The 26,848-nt window shown below is 32.9% G+C and overlaps 2 protein-coding genes and 1 long non-coding RNA gene across 10 annotated transcripts in view; 2 read left to right on the forward strand and 1 right to left on the reverse strand.

Annotated features, from left to right (window-relative positions):
- Window positions 11,922-17,272, forward strand: LOC109360861 (translocase of chloroplast 159, chloroplastic-like). 6 transcript variants are annotated; one of them, XM_019606066.1, is made up of 3 exons: window positions 11,922-12,758; window positions 12,816-13,588; window positions 13,901-17,272. In XM_019606066.1, exons 1-3 carry the CDS (start codon window positions 12,054-12,056, stop codon window positions 17,040-17,042), a joined length of 4,620 nt encoding a protein of 1,539 aa, XP_019461611.1. In that variant the 5' UTR covers window positions 11,922-12,053; the 3' UTR covers window positions 17,043-17,272. The 6 variants fall into 6 exon arrangements, with proteins under 6 accessions (XP_019461611.1, XP_019461621.1, XP_019461603.1 ...); XM_019606076.1 differs by having other exon boundaries at window positions 11,922-12,659; window positions 12,726-13,588; XM_019606058.1 differs by having other exon boundaries at window positions 11,922-12,369; window positions 12,400-13,588.
- Window positions 18,572-26,848, forward strand: part of LOC109360909 — a 29,326-nt gene continuing 21,049 nt past the window's right edge. Inside the window, exon 1 of the long non-coding RNA XR_002109232.1 lies at window positions 18,572-18,847. This is a non-coding gene — a long non-coding RNA (uncharacterized LOC109360909). The remainder of the gene's footprint in view (window positions 18,848-26,848) is intronic.
- LOC109360893 lies at window positions 20,829-25,026 on the reverse strand. Of its 3 annotated transcripts, none has more exons than XM_019606113.1 (10): window positions 24,773-25,026; window positions 24,272-24,348; window positions 23,906-24,065; window positions 23,701-23,774; window positions 23,299-23,611; window positions 23,012-23,121; window positions 22,294-22,890; window positions 22,000-22,212; window positions 21,776-21,919; window positions 20,829-21,662 (listed from the first exon to the last, which is right to left on the reverse strand). In XM_019606113.1, the coding sequence occupies exons 1-10, from the start codon at window positions 24,798-24,800 to the stop codon at window positions 21,426-21,428; spliced, it is 1,953 nt and encodes a 650-aa protein (XP_019461658.1). In that variant the 5' UTR covers window positions 24,801-25,026; the 3' UTR covers window positions 20,829-21,425. The 3 variants fall into 3 exon arrangements, with proteins under 3 accessions (XP_019461658.1, XP_019461649.1, XP_019461640.1); XM_019606104.1 differs by having other exon boundaries at window positions 23,012-23,214; XM_019606095.1 differs by having other exon boundaries at window positions 23,012-23,611.

Consider the following 26,848-nt stretch of genomic DNA (forward strand, 5'->3'; position numbering starts at 1 on the left):
AGCTTATAACTAGAAGAGAACACATAAATTAACTTTGTAATAGGTGTTGATGTTTAAAACTTTAAATACAAGCATGTTAGTTGCCTCTAACCCAACCATCTGAACAACTATCACGTATTCACGTCAAAGGCCACCCATATTAGTAGCTAGGTCCTCTAAAGTTTTATTAATTATATATTCTTAATTATTAAAAAATTATACTGTTAATATAAAATTTATACATAATTAATATATTCATTTATTATTTATTTATGTTATTCATATTTAAGAATATATAATTATTAATTAAGAATGATGATGATGCATGTCAATGTAACAAGATCAACCGTGTAATGGAGGAGGATTCCAATACTTGAAGAAATTGAGAACAGGAGGATCCCAAAAATTCAAATTTGAATAAAAAATTGTGAATAAGAGAGTAGAAATAGACAAATGACAAAAAAATTAAAAAAGGGACTAATTTGATAATAAAATCAAAAGTTAAGAGACGAAAAACGAATATAAAATTGAGGAATTGAAAAGAGAAAAAAGTTGAGGGATTAAAATGATGAAATGATAATGGTCTAAATTGAGAATAAGAAAAATTAATGACCAAAATATCATTTTTTTTTGAAGTTTGATTGTTCTCACAATTTGAATAAATCTATAGAGGTTTTGTTCCAATAAAGTTGTTATTTAAGGTAGGGTGAGTATAACTCGATCATACTCACTTAATTTGGTTTGATGATAATTAGGTCCGAATATCATAGTTTTTTCAGTTATATGGTCATGTCCGAGTTACAAAATTAGACCCATTTAATTTTTAGAGTCAGGTAAGGGACAAATATGGTCATTCTTATAGTTACTCATTTATCATATTTGTATATATATTTATTCAATTGTGTACAGATCCATAACATTTTGTTTGGTCGAAATTAACATTGGATCTCTATTTTTTCTACCATATATACATATATTATTTCATATGTCAAATTACATATCCATAATAATAATAATAATAATTAATATTGAGAATATTATCTAAAAGATGTATGTGTTCTATTTAAGCAGATCTAACATCTGGTTCAGGTTCAAAGGTTGACCCAATTGAGGTATAAAAGTTCAGTTTGGTGCAGTTTTTGGTGCAATTTAGTCATCAAACTAAACACAAAGACATAGTTCAGTTCACCTCAATTAACTACAAAATTTGTTGTCAGAATCGAACCGCTCTTGAATGGTTTAGTCTAGTTTGGTTCCATAATTTTCTTGTTTTTTTTAAATCACGCATCAATTGAAAATTCAAAATGTATTAAAAAGATATTGTTTGTACATAAAACGAAAACCACTACTACTATTATTATCATGAAATATAAAACATCAACACATTAGTAAAAAATTGAAATTTGTAATTGCTTGTTAGTAATATATATCAATTATGTAATTTAGGGAGAAAAAATTAAATCAAATCTATAATAGTACAATTCATGATTAACAACATATATATTTATTAAAAACATATATATCAATACAATCCACGACTAAAAACATACATAATAATTTAGTAACATATATATCAATTAGCAACATAATATGTATAACAATTTATGGTATATGTTAATTTCAAATCCAGTATCATGGAAGTTAGAAGATATGTTCCAAATCATTAAGACATTGGGAAAGTAGCACATAACAATTTAGTAATTAGTAACTCTACAATTTATACAAAATTGGTAATTTAAGCCACAAAATTGGTTGAAGAAATCAAACAAATTAAGGTATCTATTTTTTTAATATGCGGTTCGGCTCCAACGATTCCTAAATTTATAAAATCATAAACTGAACCGAATATAAATGGTTCCTTAAAAAATAATCAAACTGAATTGCAAAACCGAACCAAACCACGTGTCTGGTTTGGTTCTACTAATTTCACAATTTAAACTAGAACTACTGACACTTATATACATTATCAATATTTATGATCGGGTTATCTTCGAGTGTAGATTCAAGTTCATGTCAAAAAATAACTTGACCACTATTTAGGATTGGGTAAGAGACAGACCTTATCCAACTCATGGTGAACCCTAATCTAAGGAAATCAATGACATAATTCAACATCAAAAATGCTACATTCTCAATGTGGTTACATGCTACACCCAGTGGCGGACCTTGACTAGAAATTCATAGGGGGCAACTGATGACAACCTCTAGGGAGTTGCCTTAGAATTAGAATCGTTTTAGCTTGAAGTCTTGAGCTTTTTAAACTATAATTCGTTTTTGGCGAATTGTGGGAATTTGGGGTTGTTTTGGTGAGGAAAATGGAAAGGATTTGGAGGGGGAAAGCGCCACAAGCATGGAAGCTTGATAAGCTATGGAGTTCGCCACAAGCAAGGATGTTTGATAAGAACAACAATGGTGGCCACAGCCAACCTAGGTTTAGGAGAAGTGCTCTCAACTAAAACAATTCAAATTTACTCAAAATTCAACTTAACTTTATTAATGAATAAACAAAATTATAAATAGGCAGATTTGTCTTGTTGAAAAGATAAAAATAAGATCTAATTTAAAAAATTGAAATTTGAAGATAAAATCCTAACTAACATAATCCTAACAAGCCTAATCTAATTTGATCTGATCAATTTCGGTTGGATTGAGTTGTTGAAGATTTGAATTTGAATTAGCCTTGAAAATTTCTCGAATTAATCATAGAATTTCCTTGTTTAAGTGGACTTGATCATCTTCTCTTCATCCCTTAAGTATAGCCACAAGTTGGTTCTGAAATTGTTACAGTGTTCCTATTATCATGCCACCTTGTTTATGCTACACCACTTAACCACTATTATGCCAAATTACAAGGAAATAAATAATTTCCCAATCCCCAAAATACATCAAATTAAATACTAAAATACTTGAATGAAAAATAAACATAAATCCTAAGACTACATGAGAATTAAATTCTCATTTATTAATAACAATGCAAATTAAATAAACTAAATTATGCTACAAATTCTTTGCAAGAACATGGCCTCCAAAAATCATAGGTCGACCCCATTGGTTTACATCAGCAACAATATTTAATTATAATTTACGATTAAAATTAATTCATTAATAATAGAATATAAAAAACATATATAATTATTTCGAAGTTTCAAAATAACATATTAATTATCAATAACATTAATTAAGAACTAAAAATGTTAAAGAAAAATATACATTCAGTTAAAGTGCCGCTCTTCGTTCTTTTAAAGACTTAAACTCCTCAATGATTGAATCAGAGGAAAATATTTCAGCTATTTCTTTTTCAATGTAAATCATCATGTTGTCTGCAAGAAATTCATCTTCCATCTTACAACATAATCTTGTTTTGATTATCTTCATTGTTGAAAATACTCTTTCTATAGTAGTTGTAGAAACCGGAAGAGTTAAGATAAGACAGATAACTCGATTAAGTAAGTAATATGTATTCACCTTCCCTGTTTTTGTCAAAGCTGCACTTAATTCAGAGATGGTTGAGATGTTCTTCAAATCTGAATGACTAACAACGTCAATAATAAAATGTTGAAGTTGATATCTCAAGTTAATCTTTTCCTGCTCATTGAAATCCATAGGATAAAATTTTTGCACAAGAATACATATATTATCAATATTAAATGTTTTATAAACATCCTTAAGATCCAAACTAGTGCTTAGAGTTAAAAGCTCCATTGTTTGCTCACTGAACTTGCGATTCAACTCTTGTAATTGCTTGTCAATTGTAGTTAGAAATATGTTCACCATATAATGATGCTCAAATGTGATGTGATCCTTTTGATGACGAGCACGCCCTTCACGTGCTATATAAGCTTTATTAAAATCAGGAATGTAAATGTCATGTTGCTCACAAAATAATGTAACAGTTTTCAATCTTTGAGAAACAACGCTTGTAATTCATTACATTCCCCTCTCATATTACTTGTACCATCATACCCTTGGCCACAAATGTTTGAAACATCAAGATTATTTTGAGAAAGAATACAACATATTGCTTTTTTAAGAGTGATAGGTGTAGTGTCCTTGACATGCACAATATCAAAAAATCGTTCTTGTATGCAACCATTTTTATCTACAAACCTCAAAAACACTTTGCACAAGCTTGAAAAGTGAGCCAACGGATTGAATTGATAGAGATCCTAAGACGTAGCCAATTTTATTTGATTTGATCAGAACTTTGCACATTGAAGATATTGCGAATATGCCTAGATTGGTTCAACAAATCAAAACAAGCTTTTATTGCATTATTGTGAGGCGAGCCACCAAGGTTAATAAGAAATGCACAATTCTTCCCAGCATTGACTTTTTTCCATGCTCTAAATCTTTTTATAGTAAAGACATCAGATCCAGCCTGTGCGCTTGGTTTATTACTGAACAAATAGCAAGGTAAACAATAAGCAGCATCATTCACTATAAAGTACTCTAACCATGAAGGAAACATTTTGAGCCATGTGGATTGAAATCGTCATGATTTTTTATCTTTATTTAATGGGTAATCTTCAACATCATATTGATATGGTCCCTAATTTAGATAAGGTCTCTGAATTTCATCTCTTGATTCATTGGATATTCCCAAATTTGAGGTCGTTTTCCAAGATCACGTTCTAAAGAATTAATATCATATTCACCTATTGATACCTTTTGAACCTTTGAAGGTTGCGGATCTGGTTGAACTACTTGACCAACTGAAGAATTTTGTTGGGGTAAAGATATCGAAGCTATATCATCTTCATTATCTTTATCAGAAGGTTTCCTTTTAAAATAGGAATCAATTTTTTTATGTTTAGACATTGTACATTTTTAGGTAATTTCATTAACATGAAATTATTCATATAATGAATAATTAGAAAATCAAATTATTAGAGAATCTGAGTGTGACTATAAAAAATATTGTGTTTGTCATAACAAAAATTCTAAATGTATCAACAATGTCAATAATTATACCCAAATATGGAGTAATGATACTGCAATATTAATCATCAATTGAGGAAATATAAGTATAACATAAAGAAAGTATTGGGAAAAGTGATAATGTGTGGCTTTTGTGTGCCTCTTGTATGCCGTCCTAAATTAGAAATTTGGATTTAATTTAAACACCCAAGTTTAGGTCAAACATATTTTAATAATATTATTTTTTCTAATTTTTTAAAAAATTTCAGGGGGCAGTTGCCCCACTGTCCTTGAGAACTTCCGCCACTGGCTACACCAGTTGAATTTGTTTAAGAATGTAATATTTATGTATTGTTTGTGTAGATATTTATAAATATACATTATACTATCTACTATTTATTTAAATTATCTCTTTTGAAGAGTCAGTGATATTTAAATATGAATAGTGAATAATATAACAACAATATATAAAACTCTTACAATATCAATACACATATTTTTTTCTGTTTATATATTCTAATGGCATGTGATTTTTAAAAGAGATATTCAAGTGGTGTCATATGTAAGGATTTTATGTTATGAAGGTAGAATGGTAAGTTATGTGACTAGATAAGAATCTTACATGGACAAATTGACCAATAACAAATATTTTAAAATTGTAACAACTCTAACCATAAAAATAAAAAGCACCTATTTATATGAGATCAAATTAAATTATCCAAATGATATTTATTAGAAGGGGAACACATACCATAAAAAAATATTAGTTCCTTGCTCAAAAGGGTGAAAAAATACCCTTAATGCCGGAAAAAACTAAATCATTTGAAAACTTAACAAAATAATATATGAAAGTTCATTTCTCATTGAGTACCCCACTCCTCCTCGTGGAAAGTAGTTTTCTTGCTTTTTGATGTTTTATCTTTCATATGTTAACACAAAAAATAAATTTATTTTTTGGTATACACAATTAAATTCAAGTGTATGATTTTTTAAGCTCTTGTTTATAAAGATTAAAAAATAAAAATTATTATCTAACACAAATAAGTAAGAATGCACTTTTTTGGTATTGTTTTCCAACAAAATCACTTATTTTTTGGAGAAAAAAAATCAGTTGTAACGAAAATGATTAAAATCTCATAATCAACATTGAACAACTTTATATTATAAGGAGCTATTTATTTAAGATTAAAAATATGTGATGAATTTTTTATATATTTGGGTATAAAACAAAAAAAATATTTGTGTTTGGTTAAAATCAAACTTTTTTACAATGTTGTGGATTTGGTACACTCTTTGTGTCTCTTCTGTAACACTAATTATAATATAAAAGAACTCAGAATAATAAAAATAAGTTTATCCAAACATTTTTAAAATATATAATTGATTTTAGTGAAAAATAATCTGAAGCAAACATATTCTAAATTTTAGAATATTCATAATTTCTACTTTAGTCAAACTAAATGTAACTCGTGAAAGAACAGTAAAATATATGGTAGGATGGAAAAACAATTAATTGAAAGATGAAACAAATTTTTAGGGGCAGTTATTGGGTAAATGATTATACTAGGGTGAAAAAAAGGTGAGAGTAATATGAGAAAGAAAATCCATAAACTAAATTTAGAAAATAAATTATGTTGACAACCCAAAATAAAGTTTTTACCTAACTAATTTTTCCAACTACCAATAATATATATTTTTCTAAATATTACGTATTCTTATTGTCTCATTAAAATTAAATTCATCATTAGTACCAATAATATATATCTATATAACATTTACTTATGATAATATAAGTATCTAATAATTAAAAATGGTTTGACCGATAAGACAATGTGTGTGAAGATGCTAGTTATATTAATAAATAAGATTTTTCTATAATAGATAATTTAGTTATCCATTATAGGGAAATTTAATGTTTCAAATTTACTGATTAATTTAAATTATTAGATAACTAAAATATTGAGTAAATTATTTTATCTTACTTAAAGTGAATGATCTACTTCCAATAAATAAAAGGAATTGACAATTTTAGTGGATGTGATCTAGATTTGTTGGAGAGAGAAAAATCAGTTGTAACGAAAATAACTAGAATCTCATTAAAATTAAATTCATCATTAGTACCAATAATATATATCTAGATTTATACTTATTAATAATCTATATTTCTAACTTACATCTTATTATCTATTTAAAATTAAATTTATCATTATTGTTCACAGTAAATCCATATCTTATTTTTTTAATTACTTTTTTGTCTATAATTTTTTTATTAATTGTTCTATAATTTAAAAAATATGATATTTTAAAAATGAGTGTTGGAAGACAATCTCATGCTTTCAAAATCCTAGTATTCTATTAATGTGTATCGATCCATGAGGAATGGACTAGGAGTTCTTAATATGTAGTTTAGGGTTTCATTTTAACATTCATGTGATAAATAAATTATTAAGGGACTCTCTCGCAGTGTCTAATTATGTTTTGGTGGTTGATATCCCGTATTAGAAAATCCTTAAAAATAGAAAGATATATGTTGATGAAACTTGGGTGACTCATATGCAAGCAAATGAGACGATGACAAGTTTTGATTGTCTCAACTCATCCATACCATGAATCCAGCCATTTTGATGAAAAATGAAGACATGCTCAATCTTATTCTTACTATTACCATAGGTATTTAAAGAAAAGTCGTTAATCTAATGATATAAGATAATATTAGATTTTCAAATAGATCAAATGTCGATGGTTTGATTTTTAGAAAAAATATTTGTCAGAAAGAACAACATACATCGTGAAAAGGGACTCATAGAATAAGAGGATACATTAGGAAAATTTACGTGGATAGTGTAGTCAAACTACACTATCACACGTTTAGTATATGTTTCAAAATATTTACGGAAGTAGTGTATTTTTAGGGAAGTCGTGGATGGTATCCACGACTTCGGGGGAAAGTCGTGGATGGGGTCCACGACTTTCTCTCTCTACGGAAGTCGTGTACCCTAAACACGACTTCCATTGTATATTAATAACAAAACAGCTATGTAGCCTAGTGGTTCTTGATTTTTATGAGAACCTAGAGGTCCATGGTTCAACACCCACCTATTGCTTTTTTTTATTTTTATTTATAACTTTGACATATATTATTTCTACAAGTACTATGATACATTATGAGTATATTGCATTATATTCATTACCAAATTTTATACATTTTTATTCATTGCCTAATTGTTTAAAACAATATAAAATAAAAATGTACAAAATTCAGTAATGAATATAATGCAATTTAACCATAATGTATGATAGTCCTTTTATAAATAATATATGTCAAAGTTATAAATAAATAAAAAAGCAATAGGTGGGTGTTGAACCATGGACCTCTAGGTTCTATTATACCCAAATATGGAGTAATGATACTGCAATATTAATCATCAATTGAGGAAATATAAGTATAACATAAAGAAAGTATTGGGAAAAGTGATAATGTGTGGCTTTTGTGTGCCTCTTGTATGCCGTCCTAAATTAGAAATTTGGATTTAATTTAAACACCCAAGTTTAGGTCAAACATATTTTAATAATATTATTTTTTCTAATTTTTTAAAAAATTTCAGGGGGCAGTTGCCCCACTGTCCTTGAGAACTTCCGCCACTGGCTACACCAGTTGAATTTGTTTAAGAATGTAATATTTATGTATTGTTTGTGTAGATATTTATAAATATACATTATACTATCTACTATTTATTTAAATTATCTCTTTTGAAGAGTCAGTGATATTTAAATATGAATAGTGAATAATATAACAACAATATATAAAACTCTTACAATATCAATACACATATTTTTTTCTGTTTATATATTCTAATGGCATGTGATTTTTAAAAGAGATATTCAAGTGGTGTCATATGTAAGGATTTTATGTTATGAAGGTAGAATGGTAAGTTATGTGACTAGATAAGAATCTTACATGGACAAATTGACCAATAACAAATATTTTAAAATTGTAACAACTCTAACCATAAAAATAAAAAGCACCTATTTATATGAGATCAAATTAAATTATCCAAATGATATTTATTAGAAGGGGAACACATACCATAAAAAAATATTAGTTCCTTGCTCAAAAGGGTGAAAAAATACCCTTAATGCCGGAAAAAACTAAATCATTTGAAAACTTAACAAAATAATATATGAAAGTTCATTTCTCATTGAGTACCCCACTCCTCCTCGTGGAAAGTAGTTTTCTTGCTTTTTGATGTTTTATCTTTCATATGTTAACACAAAAAATAAATTTATTTTTTGGTATACACAATTAAATTCAAGTGTATGATTTTTTAAGCTCTTGTTTATAAAGATTAAAAAATAAAAATTATTATCTAACACAAATAAGTAAGAATGCACTTTTTTGGTATTGTTTTCCAACAAAATCACTTATTTTTTGGAGAAAAAAAATCAGTTGTAACGAAAATGATTAAAATCTCATAATCAACATTGAACAACTTTATATTATAAGGAGCTATTTATTTAAGATTAAAAATATGTGATGAATTTTTTATATATTTGGGTATAAAACAAAAAAAATATTTGTGTTTGGTTAAAATCAAACTTTTTTACAATGTTGTGGATTTGGTACACTCTTTGTGTCTCTTCTGTAACACTAATTATAATATAAAAGAACTCAGAATAATAAAAATAAGTTTATCCAAACATTTTTAAAATATATAATTGATTTTAGTGAAAAATAATCTGAAGCAAACATATTCTAAATTTTAGAATATTCATAATTTCTACTTTAGTCAAACTAAATGTAACTCGTGAAAGAACAGTAAAATATATGGTAGGATGGAAAAACAATTAATTGAAAGATGAAACAAATTTTTAGGGGCAGTTATTGGGTAAATGATTATACTAGGGTGAAAAAAAGGTGAGAGTAATATGAGAAAGAAAATCCATAAACTAAATTTAGAAAATAAATTATGTTGACAACCCAAAATAAAGTTTTTACCTAACTAATTTTTCCAACTACCAATAATATATATTTTTCTAAATATTACGTATTCTTATTGTCTCATTAAAATTAAATTCATCATTAGTACCAATAATATATATCTATATAACATTTACTTATGATAATATAAGTATCTAATAATTAAAAATGGTTTGACCGATAAGACAATGTGTGTGAAGATGCTAGTTATATTAATAAATAAGATTTTTCTATAATAGATAATTTAGTTATCCATTATAGGGAAATTTAATGTTTCAAATTTACTGATTAATTTAAATTATTAGATAACTAAAATATTGAGTAAATTATTTTATCTTACTTAAAGTGAATGATCTACTTCCAATAAATAAAAGGAATTGACAATTTTAGTGGATGTGATCTAGATTTGTTGGAGAGAGAAAAATCAGTTGTAACGAAAATAACTAGAATCTCATTAAAATTAAATTCATCATTAGTACCAATAATATATATCTAGATTTATACTTATTAATAATCTATATTTCTAACTTACATCTTATTATCTATTTAAAATTAAATTTATCATTATTGTTCACAGTAAATCCATATCTTATTTTTTTAATTACTTTTTTGTCTATAATTTTTTTATTAATTGTTCTATAATTTAAAAAATATGATATTTTAAAAATGAGTGTTGGAAGACAATCTCATGCTTTCAAAATCCTAGTATTCTATTAATGTGTATCGATCCATGAGGAATGGACTAGGAGTTCTTAATATGTAGTTTAGGGTTTCATTTTAACATTCATGTGATAAATAAATTATTAAGGGACTCTCTCGCAGTGTCTAATTATGTTTTGGTGGTTGATATCCCGTATTAGAAAATCCTTAAAAATAGAAAGATATATGTTGATGAAACTTGGGTGACTCATATGCAAGCAAATGAGACGATGACAAGTTTTGATTGTCTCAACTCATCCATACCATGAATCCAGCCATTTTGATGAAAAATGAAGACATGCTCAATCTTATTCTTACTATTACCATAGGTATTTAAAGAAAAGTCGTTAATCTAATGATATAAGATAATATTAGATTTTCAAATAGATCAAATGTCGATGGTTTGATTTTTAGAAAAAATATTTGTCAGAAAGAACAACATACATCGTGAAAAGGGACTCATAGAATAAGAGGATACATTAGGAAAATTTACGTGGATAGTGTAGTCAAACTACACTATCACACGTTTAGTATATGTTTCAAGATATTTACGGAAGTAGTGTATTTTTCGGGAAGTCGTGGATGGTATCCACGACTTCGGGGGAAAGTCGTGGATGGGGTCCACGACTTCGGGAAGTCGTGGATCTCATCCACGACTTCCCTGACATATTCTCTCTCTACGGAAGTCGTGTACCCTAAATACGACTTCCATTGTATATTAATAATAAAATAGTTATGTAGCCTAGTGGTTCTTGATTTTTATGAGAACCTAGAGGTCCATGGTTCAACACCCACCTATTGCTTTTTTTTATTTTTATTTATAACTTTGACATATATTATTTCTACAAGTACTATGATACATTATGAGTATATTGCATTATATTCATTACCAAATTTTATACATTTTTATTCATTGCCTAATTGTTTAAAACAATATAAAATAAAAATGTACAAAATTCAGTAATGAATATAATGCAATTTAACCATAATGTATGATAGTCCTTTTATAAATAATATATGTCAAAGTTATAAATAAATAAAAAAGCAATAGGTGGGTGTTGAACCATGGACCTCTAGGTTCTCATAAAAATCCACGACTTCCCAAAGTCGTGGACCCCATCCACGACTTTCCCCCCGACCATCCACGACTTCCCTAAAAATACACTATTTCCGTAAATATTTTGAAACATATACTAAACGTGTGACTACACTATCCACATAAATTTTCCGATACATTATAATAAAATCGATATAAGTATTTTTTTTGGGTAGTCGCGAGATATTATTTAATTTTAAAAAAATACCTAGGGACTCCCATTTGTTAAACTTAAAACCCCTCCTTGCGGCTCAGTCTAAAACCTTATCTCTTTCTCATTCTTACTTCTTCATTTCTCGTCTCATATAATAGTGAGAGAGAGAGAGAAACAGAAAATTCTTATCTCTCTTTTCATCTTCCTTATCCCTTTCTTCATCTTCATCCATGGATTCTCAATCTTCCCCTTCTCTCTCTCAACCCTCTTCCACTGACAACAACCTCGTTAATGGGTCCCAGAATGTCAACGATGATTTTGATACCCAACCCTCGAATCCCGTTAACGTACCCCCACTTTCAAATTCACCCAAAATTGAAGACTTTTCTCCAAATTCTGGTGATTTTTTCACCCCCAAGTCTCAGATTCCTGTTCCCAAGGTAACACTCGATGATGGGGTTGGTGAGAAAGAAAAGTTTGGTGAGGATGATGATGAAGTGTTTGTTGAGGCTTCTAGTGATGATAAGGGTTTTCAGACTTCAGGTTTTGATGGTGTTGCTGATGTTGAGAATGGTGTTGAATTGGATGGTGGATTGAAGAATAAGGACGAGGTGGTTGCTAAGGAAGAAAAGGAAGTGGAAAGGAATGAGCTTTTAGATGATAGACAGAAGGATGGTTTCGACAACAACTCCGGGAGTGGTGAAACTGGTAATTCTGATTCTTTGCCTGTAGAATTAGCACATGATGATGATGATAATGATAAGTCTAAGCATGTCGTTGATAAGAATGATGGTGATGTTGTTAATAAGAATGATGGTGATGTTGTTGTTGATAAAATTGATGATGTTGAATTTAGTAGCGGTGGTGATATTGATAAGAATGATGATGTTGTTGTTGAGAACAATGATGGTGATGTTGTTGTTGAAAACAATGATGTTGTTGTCGATAAGAATGATGGTGTTGAATTTACTAGTGGTGGTGATGTTGATAAGAATGATGTTGTTGTTGAGAAGAATGATGGTGTTGAATTTAATAGTAGTGGTGATATTGATAAGAATGATGGCGATGTTGATGACAAGAATGATGGTCTTGTCAAATTTAATAGTGGTGGGGACACCATTGTGGAAAGTGTACGAGTTAATGTGGAGTCTGGTGGAGGAGTGGTTGTTGTTGGGGATAAAGTGGAACAAGTTGGTGAGGTGTCTGAAATTGACGGGGTGGAGGCTCCGGCTCATGGTGGTAGCCTGGACAATGGATTTAATCCAATCGAGCAGGAAGGTGCTAAAGATGTTTTTGATGATAAGGTTGCAGATGGAGATGCTGAGTCTGGTAAGATTGCTGATGCTGGAGTTGAAGATGGGAAGAAGAGTGACATTGTTCCTCTAGAGAAGGATGAAAGTGTGAAGGCTGTGCAAGATGACATAAACACTAATGTCCATGCTGATAAGGGGGAAATCAGGACCCATATTGAGGAGCCTGAGATTGATGGGGTGGAGACTCCGGCTCGTGGCATTAGCCTGGATAACGTGGTTGTTCCAACTAAGCAGCAGGGTGCTGAAGGTGTCTCTGATAGTAAGTTTGCAGATGGTGATACTGAACCTGCTCAACATGTTAGTGCCGGAGTTGATGATGGCGATAGTACTGGACATGATGGGCAGAAGAGCGACATTGCTACTCTTGAGAAGGATGAAAGTGTGAAGGATGTCCAAGATGATATAAGCACTAATGTCCATGCTGATAAGGGGGAAACTGGGACCCACATTGAGGAGCCTGAGATTGAAGGGGTGGAGGCTCTGGCTCATGGCATTAGCCTGGATAACGTGGTTGTTCCAACTGAGCAGCAGGGTGCTGAAGGTGTCTCTGATAGTAAGTTTGCAGATGGTGATACTGAACCTGCTCAACATGTTAGTGCCGGAGTTGATGATGGCGATAGTACTGGACATGGTGGGCAAAAGAGCGACATTGCTACTCTTGAGAAGGATGAAAGTGTGAAGGATGTCCAAGATGATATAAGCACTATTGTCCATGCTGATAAGGGGGAAACTGGGACCCATATTGAGGAGCCTGAGATTGAAAGGGTGGAGGCTCCGGATCGTGGCATTAGCCTAGATGATGTGATTGTTCCAACTGAGCAGCAGGTTGCTGAAGATGTTTTGGATCGTACAGTTGCAGATGGTGATGCTGAGTCTGCTCAAAATGTTATTGCTGGAGTTGGTGATGATGATAGTACTGGACATGATGGGCAGAAGAATGACATTGCTCCTCTTGAGAAGGATGAAAGTGTGAAATCTGTCCAAGATGACATAAACACTGATGTCCATGCTGATAAGGAGGAAACTAGAACCCATATTGAGGAGCCTGAGATTGAAGGGGTGGAGGCTCCGGCTCGTGGCATTAGCCTAGATAACGTGATTGTTCCAACTGAGCAGCAGGGTGCTGAAGATGTTTTTGATAGTAAAGTTGCAGATGGTGATGCTGAGTCTGCTCAAAATGTTAGTGCTGGAGTTGATGATGACGGTACTGGACATGATGGGCAGAAGAGTGACAGTGCTCCTCTCAAGGGTCATGTTGTGCAAGATGGCATTGACATTGAGGCTCATGCTGATGAGGGGGAAACTGAAAACTTCGTTGATGCCTCTAGCGAGGTTGATGAGGAAGAACATGGTGGCGATGACAGCTCTGGTGCTCCCAAAAATTACTTAGAGGATTTGGAAGAGGAAGAGCAACAGATTGTTGGTGGGAGTTCAAGGGATCAGAGAATCGATGGCCAGATTGTGACTGACTCTGATGAAGATGTGGAAACTGATGATGATGGAGATGAGAAGGAGCTGTTTGATAGTGCTACCTTGGCTGCTCTTTTGAAGGCAGCATCAGGCGCAGGTCAAGATGGTGGAAATATCACAATAACCTCCCAAGATGGATCAAGGCTTTTCTCTGTAGAGCGTCCCGCCGGTTTGGGACCGTCACTCCAGCCTGGTAAGCCTGCCATGCGATCAAATCGTGCTAATCTTTTCACTCCTTCCATTAACAGAGCTGGTACTGATTCTGATATCAACTTAAGTAAAGAAGAGAAAGATAAACTGGAGAAATTGCAGCAAATTAGAATTAAATTCTTAAGACTGGTTCAGAGACTTGGTTTTACCACAGAGGAATCAATAGCAGCACAGGTGCTGTACCGGTTGACACTTGTTGCAGGGAGGCAAACTGGTCAAGTATTTAGCTTAGATGCTGCAAAGGAGAGTGCTTCCCAGCTTGAAGCCGAGGGAAGGGATTTGGATTATTCTATAACCATACTGGTTCTTGGGAAAACAGGTGTGGGCAAGAGTGCTACAATAAATTCAATTTTTGGTGAAACCAAGACCAGCTTTAGTGCATATGGTCCTGCTACAACTAAAGTGACAGAAATTGTTGGGATGGTTGATGGAGTGAAGTTAAGGGTTTTTGACACACCTGGTCTGAAATCTTCTGCATTGGAACAAAGTGACAATAGAAAAGTCTTATCTATGATAAAAAAGGTGACAAAGAAATCACCCCCTGATATTGTCCTCTATGTGGATCGCTTGGACCTACAGACTAGGGATCTGAATGACCTTCCATTATTAAAGTCAATCACAAGTGCCCTGGGTCCGTCAATCTGGCGAAATGTTGTAGTTACGCTGACCCATGGTGCTTCTGCTCCTCCAGATGGGCCATCAGGTGCCCCATTGACTTATGATGTATTTGTTGCTCAAAGATCTCATATAGTTCAACAAACAATTGGACAAGGTGTTGGCGATCTACGACTTATGAATCCAAATTTGATGAATCCAGTCTCTCTTGTTGAGAACCATCCTTCTTGTCGAAAAAATAGAGATGGTCAGAAGGTGCTCCCTAATGGTCAAACCTGGAGACCACTGCTGCTGCTTCTATGCTATTCAATGAAGATTCTCTCCGAAGCTAGTAATCTATCAAAAGCTCAGGAATCATTTGACCACCGTAGGCTGTTTGGTTTCCGAAGCCGCTCCCCACCACTTCCGTACTTGTTATCTTGGCTATTGCAGTCACGTGCCCATCCGAAACTTGCTTCTGATCAAGGTGGTGTTGACAATGGCGATTCTGATGTTGAGGCTGACTTGTCTGATTCTGATTTAGATGAAGAGGAAGATGAATATGACCAGCTCCCACCATTTAAGCCTCTCAGGAAAGCTCAAATTGCTAAGCTTAGTAGAGAACAGCAAAAGGCATATGTGGAGGAGTATGATTACCGGGTGAAACTTCTTCAGAAGAAGCAATGGAAAGATGAGCTGAGAAGGATGAGAGCTATGAAGAAAAAAGGTACAGCTAATGCTAATGATTCTGGTTACCCGGAAGATGATGATCAAGAGAATGAAGCTCCAGCTGCTGTGCCAGTTCCATTGCCTGACATGGCCCTGCCACCATCCTTTGACAGTGACAATCCGGCCTATAGATACCGTTTCTTGGAACCAACTTCCCAGCTTCTGACAAGGCCAGTGTTAGACACGCACAGTTGGGACCATGATTGTGGTTATGATGGTGTTAACCTTGAGCAGACTCTAGCCATATTGAGTCAATTCCCTGCTGCTGTTACTGTCCAGATGACAAAGGATAAGAAAGATTTCAGCCTCCATTTGGATTCCTCGGTTGCTTCAAAACATGGAGAGAATGGATCGACCATGGCAGGCTTTGACATTCAGAACATTGGAAAGCAGCTAGCTTACATTGTTAAAGGAGAGACAAAGTTCAAAAATTTCAAGAGAAATAAAACTGCTGCTGGGTTGTCTGTGACCTTTTTAGGTGAAAATGTGTCCACTGGTCTAAAAGTGGAGGATCAGATAGCTCTGGGAAAACGCTTGGTCTTGGTGGGTAGTACAGGGACTGTGCGTTGTCAGGGTGATTCTGTTTATGGCGCCAATGTTGAAGTAAGGCTCAGAGAGGCAGATTTTCCGATTGGTCAGGACCAGTCTTCATTGAGCCTTTCTCTGGTGAAGTGGAGAGGAGACTTGGCTTTAGGGGCCAATTTTCAGTCCCAGTTTTCACTTGGACGAAATTATAAGATGGGTGTTCGTGCTGGATTGAACAACAAGCTCAGTGGACAGATCAGTGTGAGAACAAGTAGCTCGGAGCAGCTGCAGATTGCACTTATTGCTATTCTTCCGATTGCCAGGGCTATCTACAAAAACTTGTGGCCTGGAGCCAGTGAGAATTATTCCATCTATTAAAATTGTTATCTTGCTTATGTTACTAGTTAAGGAACTAGGTTATGAGTTGACCATATTATGTTGTTGCTTCTTTTCATGATTATCCTGAATAATGAGTTGTTTTAGTTTTGTTTAGACCTTTAAATGTCCTTCTACAATGCAGTCATTTTGTGTGCCAGGAAATTGTACTGAAATTGAGATGGAACCTGCAGGGAATTTATTCAGAATTGTTTTGTTAACTTCTATTTGAATAATGTTAATGTCAGGTTATACCATTTTCCTAATTTCTTTCTTCTTTGCTACTGGAACTGTTGTTTATCGGTTGAATATTATAACTTGCTAGCAATCTTACTTAGCTGAAGCTACTTGAATATAAATTGGCTAATACCTTCATTGTGATTAGGTGAAAATATGGTGTTCACCTGCATGAAACATGAAACATATGATTAGATTTTGTTTTACTTTTCTTTTCTAGACCTATTTATGGTATCTCCTGTTTCAGTTCTTTTATAATCATACCTTACAACATTAAGTAGTGACCTTTTCTCCCTATCTTGCCTTGCTATCTATGACGCGATACATCAATTACTACAAGATTATTCAGGATATCTACCTGTTGCTTATGAGATATACTCAAATTACAACATTAGTGGTAGACATGCCTTGGATAAGGGTCATGACATAGTGATGCAATATTGTTTTTCCCAGTGCATAATAGCTGCTGTTGTTGCTTGGTAGTATGTGCAAAAATTGAGGTATAAGCATGAATGACCATTGCATTTTAATTTAGTTGTGAACTAATTTCAGCATGAAAAATTGGTAATCAGGAACCAACCTTATATGCTACTTGAATTATCTGCACTGCTTATTAAATGTGTTCTCTTCATGTACCTATTTTTCAGTGGTTTTTTCACTTCATTTAAAAGAAGTTATAATTGTTATTTACTTTAGGTGACCTCCTGTTGTAAAAGGTTTAATTTTCCTTCTTCAATTTATGCTATAAGAACCAATGACCAACTCCAATAATAAATGAAAAGACCAACTTGAACCCTTACAGCCTTAATGATCCATTATATAGAAACTGTGGTTGCTGGATTTGTGGAGGGTCTCTGTACTTACTTCTTTTTACCCCAAATATGAAGCCCAAGTTGACATTTTTGTATCATTCAAATAATGGGGATCTATAAATAAATTGACCCTACTTCATAATTTACATCTTAACCCTTAACCAATTATCGCCACCCCTCACCTCATAGCAATGTCATCCATGTTCACCTCCCCTAATGTCCCAACCCCCATCCATATACAGCACCATTCCTAAATATATCTGATATAAGGTCATGAATGAAAAAATTAATACGATTATAAAACTTAATTTTGAAGTAAGTGAATTTCTTCCAATAAAAAAACTATTATTATTTAAAAGCAATATTGGGTTATAACTATTTTCAAATAGCAAGAAGCCCGTTTGAAATAGAAGCCCAGATAGAGAGCAATATATTTACTCAGCAACGGAGGAATTGGAATTGTGAGAAAAAGAAAGTCGAAAATTGGGTTGGGAACAAGTATCCAATGGATTCAAAACATTTATCAATTCTAACGATCTCAACAATTTTCATATACCTTCTTTTTTTCTATTCTTACAATGTTATTATTATCACTATCTATCATATTCTAATTATCAATTTCGATTTCCTTCAGGTTGGGAAGGTTTCAGAACATTAACGCTGTATTGTCACATTTTAATCACTTCTCTGAACATTGCTATGCTCAGATTTCTTGAAGTCTATCAAATCTGATGTCGATTATATTTTCCAGAAACCAAGGTATTTAATTACTTTATTATCATTGAATTAATCATAATTTATGTGAGACATTGAATGAATTAAGATTAGTTCATATATAGTAATAAGGTAGATGCTGTATACATATTTGTAATTGCATTCGACCATCAAAATTGTTATGAAATCGAATGAATGGAGATTCATACGATGGTTGTTGTGAAAACCATGAGTTACAACTGGTTGAATGATTTTTTTTTACTACCAAGGTCCCTCGTCTATGGCTAAGAAATTAATTCCTTTTGCGATGTATGATTGTGTCTCTCAATAAGTCTCACTTCCAGGAATCGAACTCTGGACCTTTTTAGTCATGTGGAGGATCTATCGGGTCTTATACTAATAGACCAACGCTTTGGTGATGGGTTGAATCGGTTGTATGAGTGTAAGTGGAATAAATGACCTAATGTTATAGAAATTTGGCTCCAAAACATGAAAAGATGCTATAATGTGAAACAAGACCCTAATCCTGTTGTAGCCTCTGCCCATTCAGATATCCTTGCTGCATTCGAGTTCTAGAACCTTATATTATCATGCCTTGTGATTTTTGTTTACTTTTAGTGCCATATATGTTACTTTTGGACATCATTCTTATATGTTTGGATTCTACAACTGTTTTTAATATTATTTAGAGTAGATTTGCGAGTTGAGTTTACCTCGACTAATTTAGGTAAAACTAGCGAGTTTCACAACTGGGCATAACCCTTCTTGCTTGTTGGCATCTTTCCTAAGGATTTAACAATGTAAATTCTCATCAGCAGCTAATGGGAATTGATAATGGGTCTCCTGTCTCCTCCATTTAATGGCAGAGGGAACTCAAGAATTTCAATTATAGTCATTTTGGCGAATATTGTCTCTTTCTTTAATTGCCATAAAGAACTTCCTTTTAAACATCCTCTCCTATGGTTGCTCTTCATAGAAACCATTGAATGTATTCTTTAATTGGTTTAACCTCTTTTCTCCCTTTGTGGGCTCTCACTAGTTCCAACTTTCTAGCTTGGTTTAACCTCTTTACAGTGATGTTCCAAGTTTTGTCCACTGCTTTAACACATCAGTGTTTGAGATTTCTATATCTTTTCTTTTGATTTTATTCCCAAGTATCAGTTTTTCTTCTTTACTTTTGGTGTGCTGAATTTTTATTTTCTTATAGTTTATTTATTGAAGGTTTCTTAATTTCATCCTCAAGAGAATCAGTTCCCAATTCTGTTTCTGTTCATGTAGCAGAAAAGGAGTCAATACTAATTCCCTATAATGAATGAAATGATGAAACTAAGTATCCTAATTTTGACTGTTTGTGTTCCTTATGAATTTCAATGTGACCAAAATAAACTTCCAATGTGTAGGGATTTTTGGTTATGAACTATAATTTTCATTATAGGGATAAAGTGAGGCCGTGGGGGAACACTATAAGAAAACAGATTAAAGTGTATAATTATGTTCATTTAAAAGAGAACTTCAGGAGTGGATACCCTGTGTAGATATCATTATGTCTAACTAGATTTAGTTGGAACACATTTTAGAACAAAGTTCTATATATATACTCCGTCTTTTCAGGCAATAAAATGTCCATATACTAGGAATTGATCAATTTTACTTCTTAATCTCTTCCGAATACCTGCATAAGGCTCTGAGGTTATTCAGCAATTCCGTTTAAGGAATGAGATCTTACCATGAACGAATCTATGCTTAATTAGCTCGCTAATTGTATTGGTTAAATACCAAAGGACAGGTTTGAAGGAACAAACTTAACACTGGAAGACGTTGAAAACTATCTTTGCCAAGAGAAGTTAGAACCATTTAGGAGATACAAAATTGGAATAAAAACATCTACAAGATGACAAAGATGAATCCAAAAGACAGTATTTAGTCACTTTGAGATACTAGAAACTACATCATCAACATGAAAATACAAAAAATAAATCATGAACCTTGGACAGAAAACGGTGAAATAAATAAATATGAATAATATGAATTAAACAAAAAGGGGACCTTCATAAGCCAGAAAACACCCTATTACATAATAGATTGTCCAAACTATTTCTCCAGTATGCTCAAGTCAATCAGACATAAATAAATAAAGCTTAAAAACTAGGTAAACCAAAAACTTAAAAACCAGTATATCTTCATCACTATTTCCCATCTTGCTTTTACTTCTGTCTTAAACAACAGTAGTACAAAGATTTACAAGACAGGAAACGGCCAACCAAATAAAGGAAACAAAAAGGAAGAAAGGTGAAGTCCAAATAAAACAAGATATAAGCAGAGATTTTTAAGCAGAAAAACTAAGAACCAGAAACCCTAGGCAGTAAAGAAAAACCTACTAGGAGCTAACCACTGTAAACAAAACCCAACCAAAAGGGGTTGGTGCTAGCATTCTATGATCTACCTCCGCCAAGCCGAATCTCAAACGGATCTTTATCATCACCAACCAGTCCATATATCATCTTCAAACACAAGAGAAGGCCAGACGGATTCAATATGGTGGAACCAATTGCTCAGTATTCAATTGCCCAAGGAGCAATATATCCACTGAAACAACATCGGAACCACCATCATAGAACATAGCTTAGAAACCATTAGCAACCCCATTTGCTACAATCTTAGTCTCGGATAGAACTGGTTTAGCACCCTTTGGGGCATCTCCAGTTTTAGCAACAGATTCATTCTTAGAAAGTTTGTGGTCATCGGTATCCTTCTCAGCTAGAGTCAAGTCCTTCAGCAATTCTGCGGCAACTTCTGGATTTTGAGCTTTAACTTCCCCATTTAACTCTGCCTTTTCGTCAGTGGGTTTCCCTTCCCATACCTGCAATGGGAGCATTGAAATAACAAAAAAATTATAAGCATGTGAGATCAAAGAATTCCATAGGACACTACATTATAGCAACCAGGAATAAAATAGTCAAAAAGATGCCATGCCTGCTTTGGAACTTGTTGCTTTGCTTTCTTCTCCAAAATTGTCTTCTGACGAGCCTCATAAAACGCAAAATCATCCAGGATGCACGTCTTGCTGCTAAACTCCTTAAAAATTTTGATCAACTTCAGACCTGGCTCCAACAATACCTGCATACATTAACTAGGATGATCAGATGAAAAGCATATCACTACAAGTTAGTATCACCTCAGGAGCAGAATCAAATTACCTCTTGGGTATCCCTACTGTTAGTAACAGGCTTGTTCTCATTGTTTTCTAAGGTAACGTGCCTCAATAAATTGTTAGGAACATCCTTAACAATGTGCCACTTAAGGGGAAAACAGCCATTCCACTTATCTTGCTGCCAGTACTCAACACTGTTGTTAAAATCAACGGGACCAATCATTTCCGCAACACCAACAAATTGCCCACTGGTATTAACCTGCATAGCCATTAAACAAATCAGATAAAATTACCAAATAAACAGAGGATAATGATTGAACCATCAACAATGTTTGCTTACAGAGAAAAATAGGAATACAGGGCAACCACTGGGTTTCTGCTGGGCCTCTTGATAAGCAGCATCAAGTTTCTTGTTGCCATTTTGTGTACTAGCCCATACATTATACTTGATGCTTTTGTGGATGTCATCCTCGCTGTAAGACTTGATGATGAAAAATTTAGCATCAGTGTATTCTTCAGGAAACTCAGATTTGTTATACTGATCCAGGTCTGGAACAGAACTAATCTTATCTTTCTCCTCACCCTTGCTTACATCTTCTGGCAAGTTCTGCCCTTTGACTGCCAGTATTGTTGGAGCAAAACCCTTTTGGTTCTTATTACCCTTGGCTCTTGGTCCACGGTTTAGTTCATTCAACCCATCCACGTTCTCATTGCCATAGCCAAAGTACCCACCACTACGTCCCCTATTTTTGTATTTATTGTCCACAGCTAACCAAGCTCTTCCATTTGCACGAGAATCAAATCCATGTGTTCCATAACCACCAATACCAGACCTCACTGTGTTTCCATACTGACCATATAACTTGTTTGGATACATCCTGTTTATAAAGCCAGGGGTTGCACCCATGGCAGGAATTGGCCTTGGATGTTGTAGGCCCTGTCATTAGAAGAAAATAACAATGGAAGGAGTTCAAAAGGTGTAATAAAAAATCAACTGATGAAGCAAGCAACCAATCCAAATACTTGCAAACAATCATAAATTATGCAGAGCTGCATACCATGAATTGAGAATTAGGACGGAAATTCTGGTTCCTTGATGCAGTGCTGTTATTGCCACCTGCTACTGATGATGTAATTGTTGTGCTACTTACAGGTCTTTGCTGCCCATCTGGAAATAGTGTGGCATCTAACCAAGGGATAGGTGAGTGTACTCCATCAAATACAAATCTAGGATCCTGATACCCTGAAGTAGGGCCACGACCTGGCACAGCACCCCTTTTATTTGAAGCATTGGAAGTAAAAGAATTTTGATAGGCCAGTTTAACAGGTGCAGCACCACTATTACCTTTTGTGTTGCCACTATTTGTGACACCATTAGAATTTCCATTAGCTGTTTCCACAGGAAGAGGCTTCTGATCAGCCGCTACAGATGAGGTAATCTCCCCCAGGGGAGGAACTGTTGCAGTTGGTGCAAAAGACCCACCACTAGTTGGAGTCAATGGCTGGAAATATTGAGGATACTGATAGTGTTGAGGCCCATACAGCTGCCCATCATTTCCAATGGTTGGAACTGGGGACCCTGCTGGCGAATAAGGGGCATAGGGCGCATATCCATATCCGTGGTGATATACCATTGACCCATTATCCCCATAAATTCCCTGACAATTAATTGTATGAAAATAATACATTAGCTTGGAAGTCAAAGATCACAAAAACTTTTGTACTAAAGGAAGTGTAAAAAACTTACAGAAGTGATATCAACTCCTTCAGGATTCAGATATCTTGAATAATCTTCCCACTCATTACCAGTCCCATTGTAGCCTTAAAAAAAATAGGACAGAAATCAATAAATAAATTCTTACATATGTACATTATCCAACTTACAGATTTTAAGCAATGAATCATAACAGATAAACATCTTCATTTGGTTCAGTTTTAACCCACACACTCACCACCATAATAATAGGCTGTAGACTGGTAACCACTTGGAAGGTAACACAAGTTGGGATCCGCAAATTCTTGTAAAAGAGGTGTTACGGACCGGTCATAAGGTGGGACCTGGCCATTCAGAGCATTTCCTGAATCAACTGTTCCATATTGATTGCCAGAGGCCTGTACAAAATTGGAAAATTCAACTTAATAACACAAATTAAATTCAAATTGTGTTATAAAATATTTCAACTTAAAACATACATGAGTTTGTTTGAAATTGATTTCAGCTGTCATAAAATATTTAAAATTTAAAATGCAAGGCTAGCATCATAAACACTTTCAATCATAAATTCCATCAACAGAGATTAAAAAGAATAAAAATTGACCTTCTTGGTATTCTCAGGAATTTCCAGAGGCTTGGGCTTAGTGTCTAGTGGCAACGTTTGTAGCAAATCAGTTGTTTCTGTGTAAAGCAGAGGGTAAAGGAATACAACGTTCTAATAATCAGTTTTCTGCAAGCATAAACCCTAGCACAAAATGCAGACAATACCCAATACCAACAAACATAGAACCCATAACTTCAAAACTCAAATTCACAAAACCACCCAAAAATTCAAACGACTCAATTCAGAGTATTTCAATCCCAATAGTCAATCTCAACAAAAATTATAAAACTCTACAAACACACAAACACGTGAACACGCATATAGCATAAATCCCTAGAGCGACAAAAAATCGCAGTAAAACCTAAACCAAATATGACAGCAAAACTCAAATCCTTTATAGATCCAATCAGAGGCTAACTAAAAACAAATAAAAAAATAACAAAACACATCAATTTCACAAAAGAGACAAAAATAAAACAAACCAAAAATGAATAAGGATACGATCAGCGGGACTAGCAACAGTAGCCATATCCAAATCAATATCGAGATCTTGTTCTTGTAGAAGAAAAAGAAATAGCAGACCCCTAAAATCGGAATAGAGCAAATCAGAATCGAAGGGTTTTAGCCCCAAATCGAAACCCTAATAGGAGCGAGAGAGTGATAGAGAGAGAAACACGGAGGGAGAGAGAGAGAGAGAACAACGGGTCTCGCAGCCGCCAAGGGTTTGGGTTTTTGGGGAGAGAGGGTTTTGTTCATACAAAAGCGGTGATTCAAATAGCACCAACACACTCTCTTTTCCCACTCTCTATCTCACCCGCGGGTTACTTTCTGATCTCATTGTTTCTTTCTCATTCGTTGATTTAGACACGTGTACTGTGTCAACAGGGTTTTTGTTTTTTCTAGTTCTGTTGTTTATGTTTCTTATTGGTCTGTCGTCTATGTTTTGGGTGAGGTATTGCCTGATGTCAATGATTCCTTTTCTGAATCGCCCTTTGGGCGAAAGATGGAAACCCTAATTACAAAATGACACGGATATCCTCGTCCACCTGGAGTTGTGGTAGGGGCTTCTTCGGTTTTTTACTCTGTCGTTATGCTTCCTGCTTAAATTCATTTCAAGTTTACTATATCTACCGAAACAAAAGAAAATATATTTAAATGAAGGAAAAATATATGTACAAAGATATAAGAGTTTATATATTTTTAATTTATTATCTATTATTTATTTTTAATTTATTATCTATTATTTATTTTTAATTATTATTAATATTTCAAAAATATAACGCAAATAAATAATAAAGGATACACGGTTCATGCATGAACATTTACATTGATAGTATCAATTAGATTTAGAGAAGGATTTACTTTTAATATTTATTGTTATTCTCAAAAGTTGTTATATTAAATGAATTTAATATATATATATACTAATAGTATAAGTGTTTTTTATAATATCATCATATTATCAATTATTTATGTGTTAATAATCATTAACTCTCAAATAAAAATAATATAAATTAATAGTGGATGATAGATTGACAATGTAAAATTTTTTATACTCAATGTGAATAAAAGTGATTGACCATTAATTCATTTATGGATAGAATTTTATGTGCTGACTTGGGAATAATTTCTGACAAACATAATTATATAAAATAAAATGTTTACATTATCATCTTTTTATATATAAATATGATATAAATAATTCCACAATGTAATAATTTTCTTTATAACTAGTTGTATACTCATACGATTCGCACCGATTGATTTGGTTGACACTGAAAAATGTATTTAATATTTATATTTAAATGAAAGATCTAAGTTTTAAGTTAAATAAAGTCATATAATAATTTAAAAATAGAATATAAATATTATATTTGTATGAGTTGAAACAAAAAATAGACATGTAAGTCAAAATGATTACAATAAATCAAACTTTAGTTCATAATATGTTCAAAATATTTTTTTATTCTTTAATACTATATATTTATTTTGTACTTTTACTTATTTTTATTTTCTAGTTAGTAACTATTTTTAATTAAATTTTGTTTTAATAAATTAACATTTTGTATCTTATTTTTAGATCATTTTTTTATACCATTATTTTTTTTATTTATGTTTGAAAGTTAATCTCTTACATGTTACATAATTATGAAATATATATTATTATGATTAAATTTAAATAGTCATTAGTTTTTACATCCAAATATAACCATTTTAAAATTTGAATGACATAAAAATAAGTTAGTAACGTTTATCCGATGCAAATTCAATTTTCATAATTGCAAATGTCATAATTGTGAAATTTGTAATCAAACATCAAATTCATTACCAACGGGCGTTGGTTCGAGTGGTATACGTTTGATTCCCCTTAAGCAAGGTCTCGGGTTCGAGTCTTGTAGATGGAAAAAATGTTCGCTGGGAGAGTTAGAACCCACGCACATGTGGATATTCCCGGATCGGACATGATTGCCTCCAATGTGAGGATATATGTAGGAAACAAAAAAAACATCAAATTCATCAAACATTATTGAATTACAATAAATTATTGATATGTGTATTAATTATTCATGTAATATA

This window comes from Lupinus angustifolius, chromosome LG01 (genome assembly GCF_001865875.1).
Source record: "Lupinus angustifolius cultivar Tanjil chromosome LG01, LupAngTanjil_v1.0, whole genome shotgun sequence".
NCBI lineage: Eukaryota > Viridiplantae > Streptophyta > Magnoliopsida > Fabales > Fabaceae > Lupinus > Lupinus angustifolius.

What these genes read in the sequence shown, in the direction of transcription:
- LOC109360861 (XM_019606050.1), top strand. Translation starts at nt 12,054, where the DNA reads ATGGATTCTCAATCTTCCCCTTCTCTCTCTCAACCCTCTTCCACTGAC. An exon ending in GAAACTGGGACCCATATTGA is followed by an intron (nt 13,883 to 14,194) that starts GGAGCCTGAGAT and finishes TGAGATTGAAGG; the next exon opens with GGTGGAGGCTCCGGCTCGTG.
- LOC109360893 (XM_019606095.1), bottom strand. Translation starts at nt 24,800, where the DNA reads ATGGCTACTGTTGCTAGTCCCGCTGATC. An exon ending in GTCCTAATTCTCAATTCATG is followed by an intron (nt 22,891 to 23,011) that starts GTATGCAGCTCT and finishes TTCTAATGACAG; the next exon opens with GGCCTACAACATCCAAGGCC. An exon ending in ACAGTAGGGATACCCAAGAG is followed by an intron (nt 21,920 to 21,999) that starts GTAATTTGATTC and finishes TAATGTATGCAG; the next exon opens with GTATTGTTGGAGCCAGGTCT.